Source organism: Mus caroli, unplaced genomic scaffold (genome assembly GCF_978045245.1).
Source record: "Mus caroli unplaced genomic scaffold, Mus_caroli_1 scaffold_1, whole genome shotgun sequence".
NCBI lineage: Eukaryota > Metazoa > Chordata > Mammalia > Rodentia > Muridae > Mus > Mus caroli.
This window is the reverse complement of record NW_028227256.1, coordinates 56,552,760-56,567,087: the sequence shown is the minus strand read 5'-3', so window position 1 is coordinate 56,567,087 and position 14,328 is coordinate 56,552,760. Positions and strand designations below refer to the sequence as shown.

The 14,328-nt window shown below is 40.1% G+C and overlaps 2 protein-coding genes and 2 non-coding genes across 5 annotated transcripts in view; 1 reads left to right on the top strand and 3 right to left on the bottom strand.

The window, feature by feature from the left end:
- The window catches only part of Nop58 (NOP58 ribonucleoprotein), a 30,759-nt gene extending 17,581 nt beyond the window's left edge, over window positions 1-13,178 (bottom strand). Inside the window, exons 1-4 of one of the 2 annotated variants that reach the window (XM_021163287.2) lie at window positions 12,935-13,178; window positions 7,139-7,215; window positions 5,091-5,143; window positions 1,577-1,698 (exon numbers count right to left, since the gene is read on the bottom strand). In XM_021163287.2, coding sequence (XP_021018946.1) covers window positions 1,577-1,698; window positions 5,091-5,143; window positions 7,139-7,215; window positions 12,935-12,979 — 297 coding nt within the window. In that variant the 5' untranslated portion in view covers window positions 12,980-13,178. Of the gene's footprint in view, window positions 1-1,576; window positions 1,699-4,754; window positions 4,871-5,090; window positions 5,144-7,138; window positions 7,216-12,934 lie in introns of those variants that run through there. The other variant, XM_029478402.2, reaches the window with a different exon arrangement.
- On the top strand, window positions 418-768 carry LOC110294810 (small ribosomal subunit protein eS27). Its single transcript, XM_021163300.3, has one exon. The coding sequence runs from the start codon at window positions 445-447 to the stop codon at window positions 697-699; it is 255 nt and encodes an 84-aa protein (XP_021018959.1). The 5' UTR covers window positions 418-444; the 3' UTR covers window positions 700-768.
- LOC115032522 (small nucleolar RNA SNORD70) lies at window positions 4,890-4,973 on the bottom strand. The gene has a single exon (XR_003838178.1). It is a non-coding gene; the product is annotated as a small nucleolar RNA SNORD70 (small nucleolar RNA).
- LOC115032521 (small nucleolar RNA SNORD70) lies at window positions 5,646-5,732 on the bottom strand. Its single transcript, XR_003838177.1, has one exon. It is a non-coding gene; the product is annotated as a small nucleolar RNA SNORD70 (small nucleolar RNA).
- Window positions 13,179-14,328: the final 1,150 nt, after the last annotated feature.

The following is a 14,328-nucleotide window of genomic DNA, read 5'->3' as shown; positions in this document are numbered from 1 at the left end:
ACATGTACCTATGTGATTAAAAAAAAAAAAGATTTATTTTATATATGTGAGTACACTGTCATTATCTTCAGACACCCCAGAAGAGGGCATCAGATTTCATTACAGATGGCTGTTGAGCTACCATGTAGTTTAGTGCTCTTAGCCACTGAGCCATCTCTCTAGCCCCAGCCAAAGGGAGTTTTTGTGCAGTAGACAAGTGCAGGTGCCAGACAGTATCAAATCCCCTGTAACTGAGTGATGGGTAGTAATGACCTGTGTAATGTTGGTCATGGGATCTGAAGCCCAGTCCTCTGCTAGAGTGTATTAAGCACTTTTAACCACTCACCCATCATCACTCCAGCCATTTATTTAGCTTTAAAATTACAAAGTATTGGGCTGGAGAGAAGGCTCAGTTAAGAGTGCTGACTGCTGCCTTTCCGGCGGTGACGACCTCCCTACGAGAACATGCCTCTCGCAAAGGATCTCCTTCATCCCTCTCCAGAAGAGGAGAAGAGGAAACACAAGAAAAAGCGCCTGGTGCAGAGCCCCAATTCCTACTTTATGGACGTGAAATGCCCAGGATGCTATAAAATCACCACGGTCTTTAGCCATGCACAAACGGTAGTCTTGTGTGTTGGCTGCTCCACTGTCCTCTGTCAGCCTACAGGTGGAAAAGCGAGGCTGACAGAAGGATGCTCCTTCAGGAGGAAGCAGCACTGAAAGCCCCTGATTGAAGATGAGTGGGAACCTTCCCAATAAACACGTTTTGGATATATAAGAAAAAAAAAAAAAAGTGCTGACTGCTATTCCAGAGGTCCTGAGTTCAATTCCCAGTAACCACACAGTGGCTCATAACCATCTGTAATGCCCTGTTCTGGTCTGTCTGAAGACAGCCACAGTATATTCATAAATAAAATAAATAAATCTTAAAAATAAAAATTACAAGGTACTCATATACTCACCGGATTTTAACCAAAAGTAACAGCAAAAAGTTTCAATCTTTTCCCTATGGATAAGTGCATCCCTCAAATACCCCTCCCAAAGAATATTAATGAATAGTATAAACACAGATAACTAGTATCTTATTGACCCTGGATTTTGTGGCACACAAATTCCATGTTGGAGAAAAAAATTTGTTTTAAAAAACAAAACTGTTTCAATCATAACATTTTCCCTGTCACATATATTTGTTAATTCCCTCATATAGGCCAAAATTTATAATATCACAAGCAAGTAACTCTAGGTACCATCACAGACATTTAAATCTTCCCCTCTTGTACTTTATGCCTGCTATTAAAGCTTCCAATGAACTCACTTCTTTACTCAACAAAAAGAGTTTATATTCTGTGAGGATCATCACAAATGTGAACAGACGGCATTAGACGACTTAGACCTTATATTATCATTTTTGTTCATCTTTATTTTCTACAGTGTACAGGGAAAACGTGTTTTGCAACTTCTAGTTGAGATTATGCTGCCTAACAGAAAAACATCAACTATGAGAACACATAGTAGAGCAGGATTAGCAGCTCTAAAAGGCCTGGAAGAATTATGCCTTGCCCTTTAAGCCACAGCCACAGCCTCAGCCCGACTTTACCTTTATTACCCCTCCTAGTTTAGCATCAGCAACAGCCAGAGGTTCATGGGCTTCTTTTACTATTTTCTTCAAAACTTTCTTCAGCTGCTTATTGATTTTGCCTTCCATCAGAGCTGTGAATGCTTTACAGGAAAACAGAAAAATTAGATTTATAACTGAGAACTCTTCTGATGTAAACTTTAAAGCAAAGAAAATTTTTATTAGGTACATTAAAAAAATATTTGTGTAAATGTTTTATAAAACCAACTCATGGCAGGGCGTGGTGGCGGCACACCTTTAATCCCAGCACTTGGGAGGCAGAGGCAGTTCCATGCCAGCCTGGTCTACATAATGAGTTCCAGAACACTCAGGACTACACAGAAAAACCCTGTCTCGAAAAACAAAACAAACAAAGAAACAAAGAAAAAAACAAAACCACCCCCCCCAAAACTCATAAATGCCAGACATGATGATGCACAATTTTTATCCCAGTACTTGGGAGGCATGAAAAAGCAGGACCACCTGAGTTAAAGCCAGCTGGGTATACAAAGTGAGATCCTACCCTGAAATAAATAAGATTGTTAGGATTCAGCTTCTTTTTATAGGGCAGTCTATAGCCTCAACTGGCCTCAAATTTGTGAGCCTGCCTTTAGCTTTCCAAGTGCTGGGATAAACATTGCTCATTGGACAGCCAGGGCTACACAGAGAAACCCTGTCTCGAAAGAACCAAAAAAAAAGAAAAAACAAAAAAACATTAAAATTGCATTTCATGTTTCTAGTTTAAGTTTAAATTTCTGTTGTTTTATGTATATGGGTGTATGTCCATGCACCATGTGCAGGCCTAATGCCTATAAGGGCCGTAAGAGCAATTGAATTGGGATTATCAACACCTGTGAGCTGCCATGTGAGTACTGGGAATTGAATCTGGGTCCTTTGAAAGAGCAGCCAGTCTCTCCAGCTCATTTCTAGTTTGTAATCTTCTGTATTATCCAATTTAAATCCAGCATACAAAATAGTCCTTCCCTTAAACATACTTTTTCTAAGTGTAAAATCTCTAAACTAGACTAACTCTAGATTCCATTCTAGGTCACCATCTTCTTCAATCAAACAATACTTATCACTTTAAAAAACTTGCTCATATAACTTCAGGGGCCTGAACTAAGCTATTCTCTATAGGTCCTGGATTCAATTCTCAGCACCACACTGCACTGGAGGAGTTTCATGGGATCCAATGCCCGTTTTTGATGTGCAGATAAACATGCAGAGAAAACACCTATTTACATAAATGCCTGAATCAATAAATTTTTAAAAAGTAACTTCAAACAAAAACAAGGCCAAACAAGACACCTCAATGGGCCAAGGCTTCTGCCACCAAACTGAGCCCTTAAGTTTGACCCCCCAAGACCTATCTGGTAAAGAGAATACTCTCACTAGCTGTCCTCTGACACAATTGTACCCTTCCAAGTAAATAAAATGTTAAAAGAAATGTCATAAATGAACTTCTATCAGAGACTATTAATCCTACAAAATCTAAATTGTATACTCCGGTCTACAGTTACTCAGTTTTGGTTCTGCCTTATAGGACCAGGAAAGTGGTTCCGTAGGTAATCTTCTGTCATGCTAGGTGCACCTGCATGAACTGCTCACAGTACCTGGGATACTGGCCAGTTGGTGGAGCACTTGTCTAAGACCACTCTAAATTAAAGGTCATCCTCAGTTGCAGGGTCTTCTAGCTATGCTCCCCAGCCCCCAAACAAACCAATTTGTAAGAGACAATATACCATTTATTACCAGAAAAAAAAATTCATCTGATAAAAACAGCCACTTGGGCTGGTGAGATGGCTCAGTGGCTAAGAGCACCCGACTGCTCTTCCGAAGGTCCGAGGTTCAAATCCCAGCAACCACATGGTGGCTCACAACCATCCGTAACGAGATCTGGCACCCTCTTCTGGAGTGTACTTATATATAATAAAAATAAATAAATCTTTAAAAAAAAAACCTTTATGAACAGTAAGAATGATAAAAATCAGAATATTAAAAAAGCCATTAGTTGTAGAAATTTCTCTCATGGACTTCTTGATATAGTTCCCTAGTTTCCAAAAATGTTTATTATAAACCTATGTTTTATCACTTACAACAAAGATAATATCCTTCTCTCATACGACTGTTTCAAAGATTGTCATCAGTTCATTAGATATTGGTAGTACAGAAACTTGCTTTGTGTTTGGCCATGTCTTTTTTTTTTTTGAAGGACAGAATGACAAACTTTATTAGAAATGTTCCTTGCTTGTAGGTCACATTCACATTACAGTGTAGGCTGCGCTGTCTGGCTCTGTATCCTACTCTGTGATGATTTCCAGTTAAAACCGAGTCTGGGTGAAGGGTATCTTGGAACACAGGAAAGATGCCAAATGGTGGCACTAGCAGCAGCAGCAGCAGCAGCAGCAGCAGCAGCAGCAGCAGCAGCAGCAGCAGCAGCAGCAGCAGCAACATTCTGTGAGAGGACAGGTCTCAGGTCCTTTGGCCATGTCTTTAACCCCAGCACTCGGGAGGCAGAGGCAGGTGATTTCTGAGTTCAAGGCCAACCTGGCCTACAAAGTGAGCTCCAGGACAGTCAGGGCTACACAGAGAAACCCTGTCTCACCCCCCCGCCCCCCCCGAAAAAAAAAAATATATATATATAGAGAGAGAGGACCAAATATGGTGGCACATCCCAGTAGTCAGGAGACTACTCATATCTCAATATCCCCATCAAAGCAGTATCTTTTCCCCATGTGTGATTAATTAAAGTGTTTAGACCTATAAAATTCTTGTCGAGTTTTAAACCATTTTTACAGTCCTTCATTCTCCAATCATTCAAACAATTGGGTGATTAATGACACAGAACATGCCCGTCCCCCAACATGACCCAAATTTGAAGGCTCTGAATTACCACCTCCTTTAAATTAAATCAATCAAACAAAAAAAATGTTTCCTTATATAAGCTCTCATGCCCTTTTGTGTGCGTATATATATATATATATATATATATATATATATATATATATAAAAGAACTATTTCCTTTCAACTTTTAATATTGATATGCTTTTGTATACTCTGGCAAGCTTTTTTACCAATTGTTTTATTTCTAGTGGCTAGTTTCAACTTTACCCTTGAATTAATAAAATTATTAGAGAGCTGGGTACATGGGCACATTACCTTGGTCCCTTGTAGAACAGCTCTTACTGAATTGTGCTTCAGCATTAGGCTGTTGGTTTCCACAGGGAGATCAATTTAACCACTTGTCATCTCTCATCACATGGGGGAAACCAACCCTATGGTGAAAAAAGCTAACTCAATGTTGTCTCAGTGGTAGTGACGAATGGGTTAGATCACTTAAATTCAGTTCCAATAAGATGCATCATTGACAACATTGAGGAAGATTAACTCAGGCAACTGAAGACAATAACCTTTTAATAAGAAAAACAAATACTACATTTTTAAATAAAAAAAAAAGTAAAGAAAAAAGAAAACTTCTTTTAAATTCTTATTTACCTGCTAATGCTTCTGCTGTATCCTGAAATTTCTCAAAATGTTTTAGCTTTACTCTAGAATTAGAAGAGAACAAATGTTATTGAAAGAAATGATTCTGCAAAAGCTACATAGCCAGAAAATAGAAGCTAGCTGTTTCTATATAGCATATACTAACAGTAAAATAAATGCACTAGATGTAGTAACATATGTCGGTAATTGCAGCTATTCAGAGGCCAACCCGAGAGGATCAAAAGTTCAAGTACTTTAAACCCTGTTCTAACTTATTCAAAATCAAAAACAGAGGCAAGAGGATCTCTGTGAGCTCAAGGTTAGCTTGGTCTACAAAAAGATGCTGTTTTAAAAACCAAAACCACAAAAGTTGGAAATTTGGTTCAATGGTAGAGCATTTCCTTGTATAGCCAAGGACCAGGGTTCTATCCTCAGTACTAACTAACCAACTACCCTCCAAGTACAAGTGTGATTGAAAAAGAGTTCATTGTCAGACTTATTGTACACTATCACCTACACAGTTTGTGTATGATAGTGCTTTCTGTACAAAGAAAATGTATTAGTTAACTCATTGTTGTCTCAGTGGTAGTGACGAATTTTTGTTAAATCACTTAGATTCAGTTCCAAAAGGTATACATCATTGACAACAATGAAGTCTCCTATAGTCCTTAAAACAGAATTAGTTGAAGCAAATTTTTCTTACCTGGAAAGGTAAATGCTGATAGTCCAAATGCACACTTAAAAGCATACAGATGCTAAGAAAAAAGTACTGATTGTATTTCTTTGTCCTATCCTAATCCCATTTTCTGCTTGTATGAAACTCCATTCTCTAGCTCTCAGATCTTGTCTAAATATTCAAGGATACAGAGAGTTATAAGTGGAATTATATTAAATTACTCTGGAGCATGGTTTTCCTCAGTGTATCATGAACATCTCTCCAAATCACTAAAAGCCCTACCCCATGCATATATACTCAATCCATTCAACAATGCTATTACTGATGGAACCACAAATGATGACTGTATTTATGTTTCACTTTTCTCTCAGTTAGCCATGCTTTACTCTTTGGTGTATTTATCAGCAGTAGCAGACGTATGACTAAACATGGGCATCCACAGGTATGGCCCCTCCCGTGGGGGTAAGCAACTGGATCAGAGTTTCCTCTCAGGACTGAACACACCTGCTGGGTTACTTCACAGGATGGTTCAGGAAGGGTTAAATGCTGACCCTGACTCTACCTGGAAGAAAGCCTACCGCCTTTCCCCTCAACCAATTTAGTTGAGGAAACATGGGAGTACTTTAAAACCTAGAATTTACAACCTACTTTTATCCCCAAGAGCTAGACAGAAATAAGTCATGGAGGATAAATACACTACAGAGTAAACTAGAAAGCCTTTGAATTATCAACCCACAAAAAAGAAAACTTGCTCACACTTTATACAATTCCTTCTTTGAAAGAAGTTTACATTTAATTATGATATAGTGTGTCCTCAAATATCCCTTGGTTTATTGCCCACTGTAATCTACAATACAAATTGTGATGACCAATGTTCCAAATAAAACAGCCTCAATTACTGGGCGATGGTGCACACCTTTAATCCCCACATTCTGGAGGCAGAGCAAGTGAGTCAGCCTAATCTACAGCACTACCAGGACAGCAAAGACTACACCCTGTCTTAATACCCACACTGCCAAACAAAATCCAGCCTTCATTAAATTCACACCAACACTGTTCATAAAACAGATTTCCAAAAACCAAAAAGCTGAAAATAGCATACAAATGAGGAGGTCCCCACAAACTACTGCACACCTAAATTCTTCAAGATAGACATTTAATTCTTCAGTAGACATTTAAAAAAAAGATTTATTTGTTAATATACATAAGTACACTGTTGCCATTCTCACACGCGCCAGAACAGGGCATCAGATCTCCTTATGGGTGGGTTTTTCTATGGGTGGTTGTGAGCCACCAAGTGGTTGCTGGGATTTGAACTCGGGACCTCTGGAAGAGCAGTCAGTGCTCCTACCCGCTGAGCCATCACACCAGCCCGATTACTTACATTTTATTTGCTTTCTCTGGAGTTTCAAATTCTTTCCACAAACTATCAACCTCTTGAAGTTTCTTCTCATTCAGAACCTGCAATAAACCAGTTTTTTCAAAAGCAACTTAGACATATACAACTATTTTTCAAGTTAACAACTATTCACGTAAAATATGAGGAAAAAAATTTTCTCTTATTGAAATAAGCTAGTTTTCTTATGCAGCATTAAGTTATAGTCAAATTAATTATCTAAGTTAAACCTAGTTATAGTCTTTTAGAATCTTTCCTATATTATTACCAATCTAGACTTGTGTGAGTATACAATAATTTCTGTTCCTTCTGGTATTTAAATGTATTCAATTTTTTCTCCTAACCACCTAACCATACTTTTGTGTTGACAAACACTTAGGGCAGATTTCTGAAAGTGGGGTTAACTAATGAAACGAAATCGGTAAACTTTGGGGCTGGGAAGAGGGCTCAGTGGGAGAGTATACTGTACTTCTCCAGGACTCAAGTTATACTGCCAACACCTACATGTGGTGGGTCACAAAAGGCCAACACCTACAACTACAGCTCTAGACATATCAGGTACCCCTGGCCTAATAAGGCACTCGCACTCACAAATACATGCATAATTAAAAACAAACCATCGCCTCACATCCCCAGTGCTGGATTATGGGCTATGTGCCGTCAACCTCCAGTTTACCCAGTGCTCAAGATGCTCTGTGCATATAGGCAAGCATTTTTATCAACTAAGCTGGAACCTCTGACCCACTTTTAACACTTTCTTTACATAGGTTTCTTTACATAAAATCAAGAGTAAATTTAAGGGGCTGGAGAGATGGCTCCGTGGGTAAGAACACCCCTCTCCGGAAGGTCCCGAGTTCAAATACCAGCAACCACATGGTGGCTCACAACCACCCATAATGAGATCTGATGCCTCTTCTGATGTGTCTGAAGAAAACTACAGTGTACTTATGTATAATAATAAATAAATCTTTGGGTCAGAGGGAGCAGGGACTGAGCAAGCAGATGGAAAAAAAAAAAAAAAAAAAAAGCCGGGTAGTGTGGCACACATCTTTGATCCCAGGCAAAGGCAGGCAGATTTCTGAGTTCAAGGCCAGCCTGGTCTACAGAGTGAGTTCCAGGATAGCCAGAGAAACCCTGTCTCGAAAAACCAAAAGAGTAAATTAAAGATTTTCATTTCAACACCAATTTTCTGTATTAAGTCAAGCCAATCCTCAAATCTACACTCTCTATACCAAACACACCTCAAATAGGGATATTTTACAATTAATGACAGGTTAATATAAACAGCATTATAATAAAGCATGCTAACTATGACACAATGCACTATACAATTATGCATATACTTTTTTTGGACAATATAGCCTGTAATTGTCAGGTCTAGGTCACAGAACAATTACATATTAGCATTTATGGGTTATCCTTGACTATGCAGCAAATTTGAGGTCAGCTCCATATATATATTTCATTCATATATATATATATATAAAATGCTTTTATGTTATGTACATGGGTGTTTTGCCTGCACGTCTGTGCACCAATTGCCAGAAGGAGATGGGTTCCCTGAAAGGTTATTACAGAGGGTTGTGAGCTGAATGAAGGTGTTGAGAATTAATCTAGGTTCTCTGAAAGAACAACCAGGACACCTAAGGGCTGAGCTATCTCTTTAGCCTCCGAGTTTAATTTTAATCAAACAAACTTGAAAGACTGAAGAAATCAAGCAATAAGAGCTACCAATTACAAAACAGTGCTGGTGTCAAAAATTGTAAGCTACAACTTGTACTGTATAGCATACATCAGTTGGATTAGTTATTTTATTTTGTATATGATATAGACCCATGAGTATATATTAGAAGTTATCCTATCACACAAAAGTCTCAATTTCTAATTGTTCTGAGACTTATTGCTCACCAACTGTCAAGAAAAAAATTGAGAGTAACTCTTGAAAAATTCACATTTTATTCTATTTAAAAAAAAAGTATTATTAGAAGATAACAATTAGATTAACAGAATTGTCGTATTCGGAAGATTTTTTTTTTAAAGATTTATTTATTATGTGTAAGTACACTGTAGCTGTCTTCAGACACTCCAGAAGAGGGCGTCAGATCTTGTTACAGATGGTTGTGAGCCACCTTGTGGTTGCTGGGATTTGAACTCTGGACCTTCAGAAGAGCAGTCGGGTGCTCTTACTCACTGAGCCATCTCACCAGCCTCAGGAAGATTTTTTAAATCACCATTCACTTTATTTTATATGAGTGCGTTTGCCTGAATTCATGTTATATGTACCAATTGCATGCCTGCTATTGGAGGTCAAGAGTGTTCCCTAGAACTGGAGGTACAAATAGTCGAGCCACCATGTGATTGGGTGTCAGGAAGCTGGGTCCTCTGCAAGAACAAGTGCTCTTAGCCACTAAGCCATCTCTTTAACCCCAAATTGTCATTATTCTTAAAACTAAAGTTAAAGCAACAAAGAAAATGTAATAAAAGCATGATGATTAATAGTTATCCAAATATTTAGAAAAATGTGTAGAGCAAATAAAACTTTGGCTATACCCAATCATGCTACCATATATCCTTATATTGTTACTAGTAACAACAATTTGAACAAAATAAAGTTTTTGGCTAGGTGTGGTGTCACACACCTTTAATCCCAGCACTTGGGAGGCAGAGGCAGGTGATTTCTGAGTTTGAGGCCAGCCTGGTCTACAAAGTGAGTTCCAGGATAGCCAGGGCTATACAGAGAAACCCTGTCTCAAAAACCAAAAATAAATAAATAAAGTGTTCACAGTTGTCTAATTTTTAAAAAATTATTAATTTGGGGCTAGTGGTAAGAGCACTGACTGCTCTTCAGAGGTTCTGAGTTCAATTCCCAGCAACCACATGGTGGCTCACAACCTGAAGACATAGCATACTGCAAGCAGGCAGCAGTCTAAGCAGTAGTTAGAATACTCACTGCCTAGCCCAAGCGTGAGGAAGTAGTCAATGTAACTGAAGATATTGGAATGTCTGGAATTTGAACCTAGGGCCACACATGCCAGACAAGTGTTTTACTATGAGCTCTATCCCTAGCCCTCTTTTTAACTTTTGTGACACGATCTCATTAAGTTACTTGCATAACTGGAACTTTTGGTCAGGACACTTGTCTTCCCTTCCAGGAATTATAATTCATGAGTACAGGCATTAGTCTGTGCCAACAGGCTTTCTCTCAAAATCTAATTCATATTCTAGCATTTTGAAAGATCATGAGAGCCGGGCGTGGTGGCGCACGCCTTTAATCCCAGCACTCGGGAGGCAGAGGCAGGCGGATTTCTGAGTTCGAGGCCAGCCTGGTCTACAGAGTGAGTTCCAGGACAGCCAGGGCTATACAGAGAAACCCTGTCTCGAAAAACCAAAAAAAAAAAAAAAAAAGAAAGATCATGAAAAAAGAAGGCAGCAACTAGTCTTATCTACTTTTTGGAGGGATTCACAAAAAAATTCCTCACCTTCAGAAAGTATGCAATTCCCTTCTCACAAACTGAGTAATCACTAGCACTAGGTCTAGAACATGCCTATTTCATAGGTAAGGGATTGGTAATATAAATACCAAATAATTATAAACTGAAAACTTCAACATAATACTCAAAACTTTCCAAAAGTAACAGAGCATATTTATCACAAAAATCACTGAATACTACATGTAATGTGACCTAATAAGTAAATAAATGCTTACATACTTACTCTACCTCATTGTTCCCCACAGCTCAATAGCATCCCATTGTAGGAAGATGCCACTGTTAGACCATTTCTGTGCTAATAAACTTGTAAGCTATTTCTTATACTGAGAAATAGCTCAGTGACTAAAAGCACCAACTGCTCTTCCAGAGACCTGGGTTCAAATCTCAGCACCCCCATGGCAGCTCACAATTATCTATAACTCCAAGGTCTGACAGCTCACAGAGACACATGCAGGAAAAACACCAATGCACATAAAATAAGAAAAAGGAAACAACAAAAAGACCAAAAACCTTTCCCTATTTAAATAAGGGACACTCAAGTTAATAGAAGCCACCTAGACTTCTCGCCTAACTTTCATGTTTGTAATTACGAACTCCCTCCCTGGTTTACACAATTACATAAGGATAGCTCATGGGCAAGCCTCATAGCCCAAACTGGAAATGGTGAATACCATGTCCCCAACAATTCCATGTCTTACTTAAACAAAAACCCCCTTCGATCCTATTGCTTGCAGTCCAAATTTCTGCATTCAAGCAGAATCACTGAATTAAAAAAAAAAAAAAAAGGGACATGACATTCCTAGGCACGAGAGGTTTCATTATAGATACCAGGGAAAGAATACAGCCAGAGGCATCTAGAAGTGGCCAGGTTGAGAGCAGGGACATGAACGGAGAGGAACAGAAAACATAAGACCAAGAGAACGCTGTTTATACAGGAATCAATGAAGCTGGGGAAAGGGTTCCAGCTCAGTTTCTGGGCTGAAGAATGTACAGCCCAGTGGACTGGCTGTGGCCAGTCAGCCTTGCCATAATAGGCACCTCAGCTATTTGTCCTGAGACCTGACATTCACGTTGTCTACATTAAAGCACAGTATACCTTTCTCCTCTTCCTTTTATCATCACATAGTAAAATAATCTTTCAAGAAAACAAACTATAGCTGGGTGGTGGTGGCCCAAGCCTTTAATCCCAGCACTTGGGAGACAGAGGCAGGCTTCTGGGTTCGAGGCCAGCCTGGTCTACAGAGTGAGTTCCAGGACAGCCAGGGCTACACAGAGAAACCCTGTCTCGGAAAAACAAACAAACAAAGCCAGTCACTATTCAAAACCTTCCAATCATGCCTGGAAGGACCCTGATCTTGAACCCCAGCTTTAATCTAGTTAAATATAAATGAAATGTTAGGGGCCAGCCAAACCTACATAGGGAAGCCCTTCCTCAAATGTAAATAAGAGTCCAGCGGTGGGCTGGTGAGATGGCTCAGTGGGTAAGAGCACCCGACTGCTCTTCCGAAGGTCCAGAGTTCAAATCCCAGCAACCACATGGTGGCTCACAACCATCCGCAATGAGATCTGGCGCCCTCTTCTGGAGTGTCTGAAGACAGCTACAGTGTACTTACATATAATAAATAAATCTTTTAAAAAAAAAAAAAAAAAAAGAGTCCAGCGGTGATGGTGCACACCTTTAATCCCAGTATTTAGAACGCAGAGGTAGGTGGATCTCTGGGTTCTAGGCCAGCCTGGCTAGAGGGAATTCCTGGAAAGCCTGAACAGCACAGTGAAACTCAAAATAAATATCTGGGGCTGGAGCTCAGCGGTTAAGAGCACTGACTGCTCTTCCAGAGGTCCTGAGTTCAAATCCCAGCAACCACATGGTGGCTCACAACCATCTGTAATGGGATCTGTAGCCCTCTTCTGGTGTGTCTGATGACAGCTATAATGTACTCATATACATAAATTAGATAAATATTAAACTTATCTTGGATTGGAGGTGTAGCTGTGTGACACGGCGCTGATCTAACATGTACAAAGCCTCAGGTGATTAAATGAACGCTTTATTGTCACTTGTATAAAAGGGTCCTGCCCATTTTTTAAACTGAGTAATTAAAGCAGAGGTCGCCCTAAAGTCGGAGAAGCCACGTGTTCACCTGAACCAGCGGGCTCTTGATTTTTCACATCTTTTCGGAGCCCGGGGACTTGAAAGACACTAAAATACGTTCCGTTGTTCGTCTCTCCTTAAGTCTTACCCAGCTCTCTGTCCCACATAAGCCTTTTAGCTCAACAACTCCATCTCACCTACCTTAAAGATGGCGTAGCCAACGGACGTTTCAAACAGGACCAACATGATGAGACCAGGTCAGGGCGCTACGCGGCTAGCCGCGAGCCCTTACGCCACTGCAAATGACTACCTTTCGGCCGCTGAAGACCCGCTAGGCCTCGGACGCAGGGGAGCGCAAACGCCGTCGCCTCCCCGCGGACAGACAGACCACGTTGCCCAGCCGCTCCACAACCCTCCTCATGGAGCAGCAAATACGCGAGTCTCCTTCTCTAAGAATTCTGGGAAGTAACGTCACTTCTGGTCGATCAATGCCGTAGAGCGTGAGGTCATTTCCGGGTTTTTCCCGCCCACCGTAGAGTCCGGAAAGAGACGGCCTTAAAATATCGCGAGACTTTTTTTAAGTTTTGGAGTGAGGCTGGAAGCTGTCAGGTTAGGCGGTCATGTAAAGAAGAAAAAGGTTCTGTGTACATTATCTATATTTTGTTTTATATATAATATATAAGTACACGTATATAATTTACAGCACACAAAACGATTTACAACACATTATGCCCCGCCCCGCCATGTAAAAGATATTTTATTTTAAAACAACGCAGAACACTTTTTTTTTTTTTTTTTTTTTTTTTAGGTTTTTCGAGACAGGGTTTCTCTGTATAGCCCTGGCTGTCCTGGCACTCACTTTGTAGACCAGGCTGGCCTCGAACTCAGAAATCCGCCTGCCTCTGCCTCCCGAGTGCTGGGATTAAAGGCGCGCGCTACCACGCCCGGCTTCACTTTTTCTTGATGAGGACATGTACTCGGGTCCCATCAGTAAGTGAGTTCCAGGGGATCTGACCTGGAACCGGAGTTGTAGGCAATTGTAAGCCGTCACGTTGGTGCTGGGAACCCAACCAGGTCCTCTGCAAGGGAAGCAAACTAATAACCAGGATCATTTCCTGGTGGTTCTTCTCTGGTCAAACAGGTTTTTAGCAAAGATTTCTTTTATAGCTATAAATATAGATATTTTCGGAGGCGGGGAGGGTTGTGTTTAAAATGATTCCAAGGTATGAATTTAAGCATGTCTCAATGCAATTTCTTTTATGGAAACTTTCAGCCTCAGTGGCTGGGTTTACTTTTTTTTTTTTTTTTTTTTTTGGTTTTTCGAGACAGGGTTTCTCTGTGTAGCCTTGGCTGTCCTGGAACTCACTTTGTAGACCAGGCTGGCCTCGAACTCAGAAATCCACCTGCCTCTGCCTCCCGAGTGCTGGGATTAAAGGCGTGCGCCACCACGCCCGGCTGGGTTTACTTTAAAACAAAGTCTTATGTATCTTAGACTAGCCTCAAACTCACTATGAAGTTGAGCATGACCTTGCTCAAAAACAATTTGTTTGTTTGAGACAGGGTTTCGATGTAGCCCTGTAACTATATCTTGTATC

Coding starts and splice junctions, on each gene's coding strand:
- LOC110294810 (XM_021163300.3), top strand. CDS start 445: ATGCCTCTCGCAAAGGATCTCCTTCATCCCTCTCCAGAAGAGGAGAAG.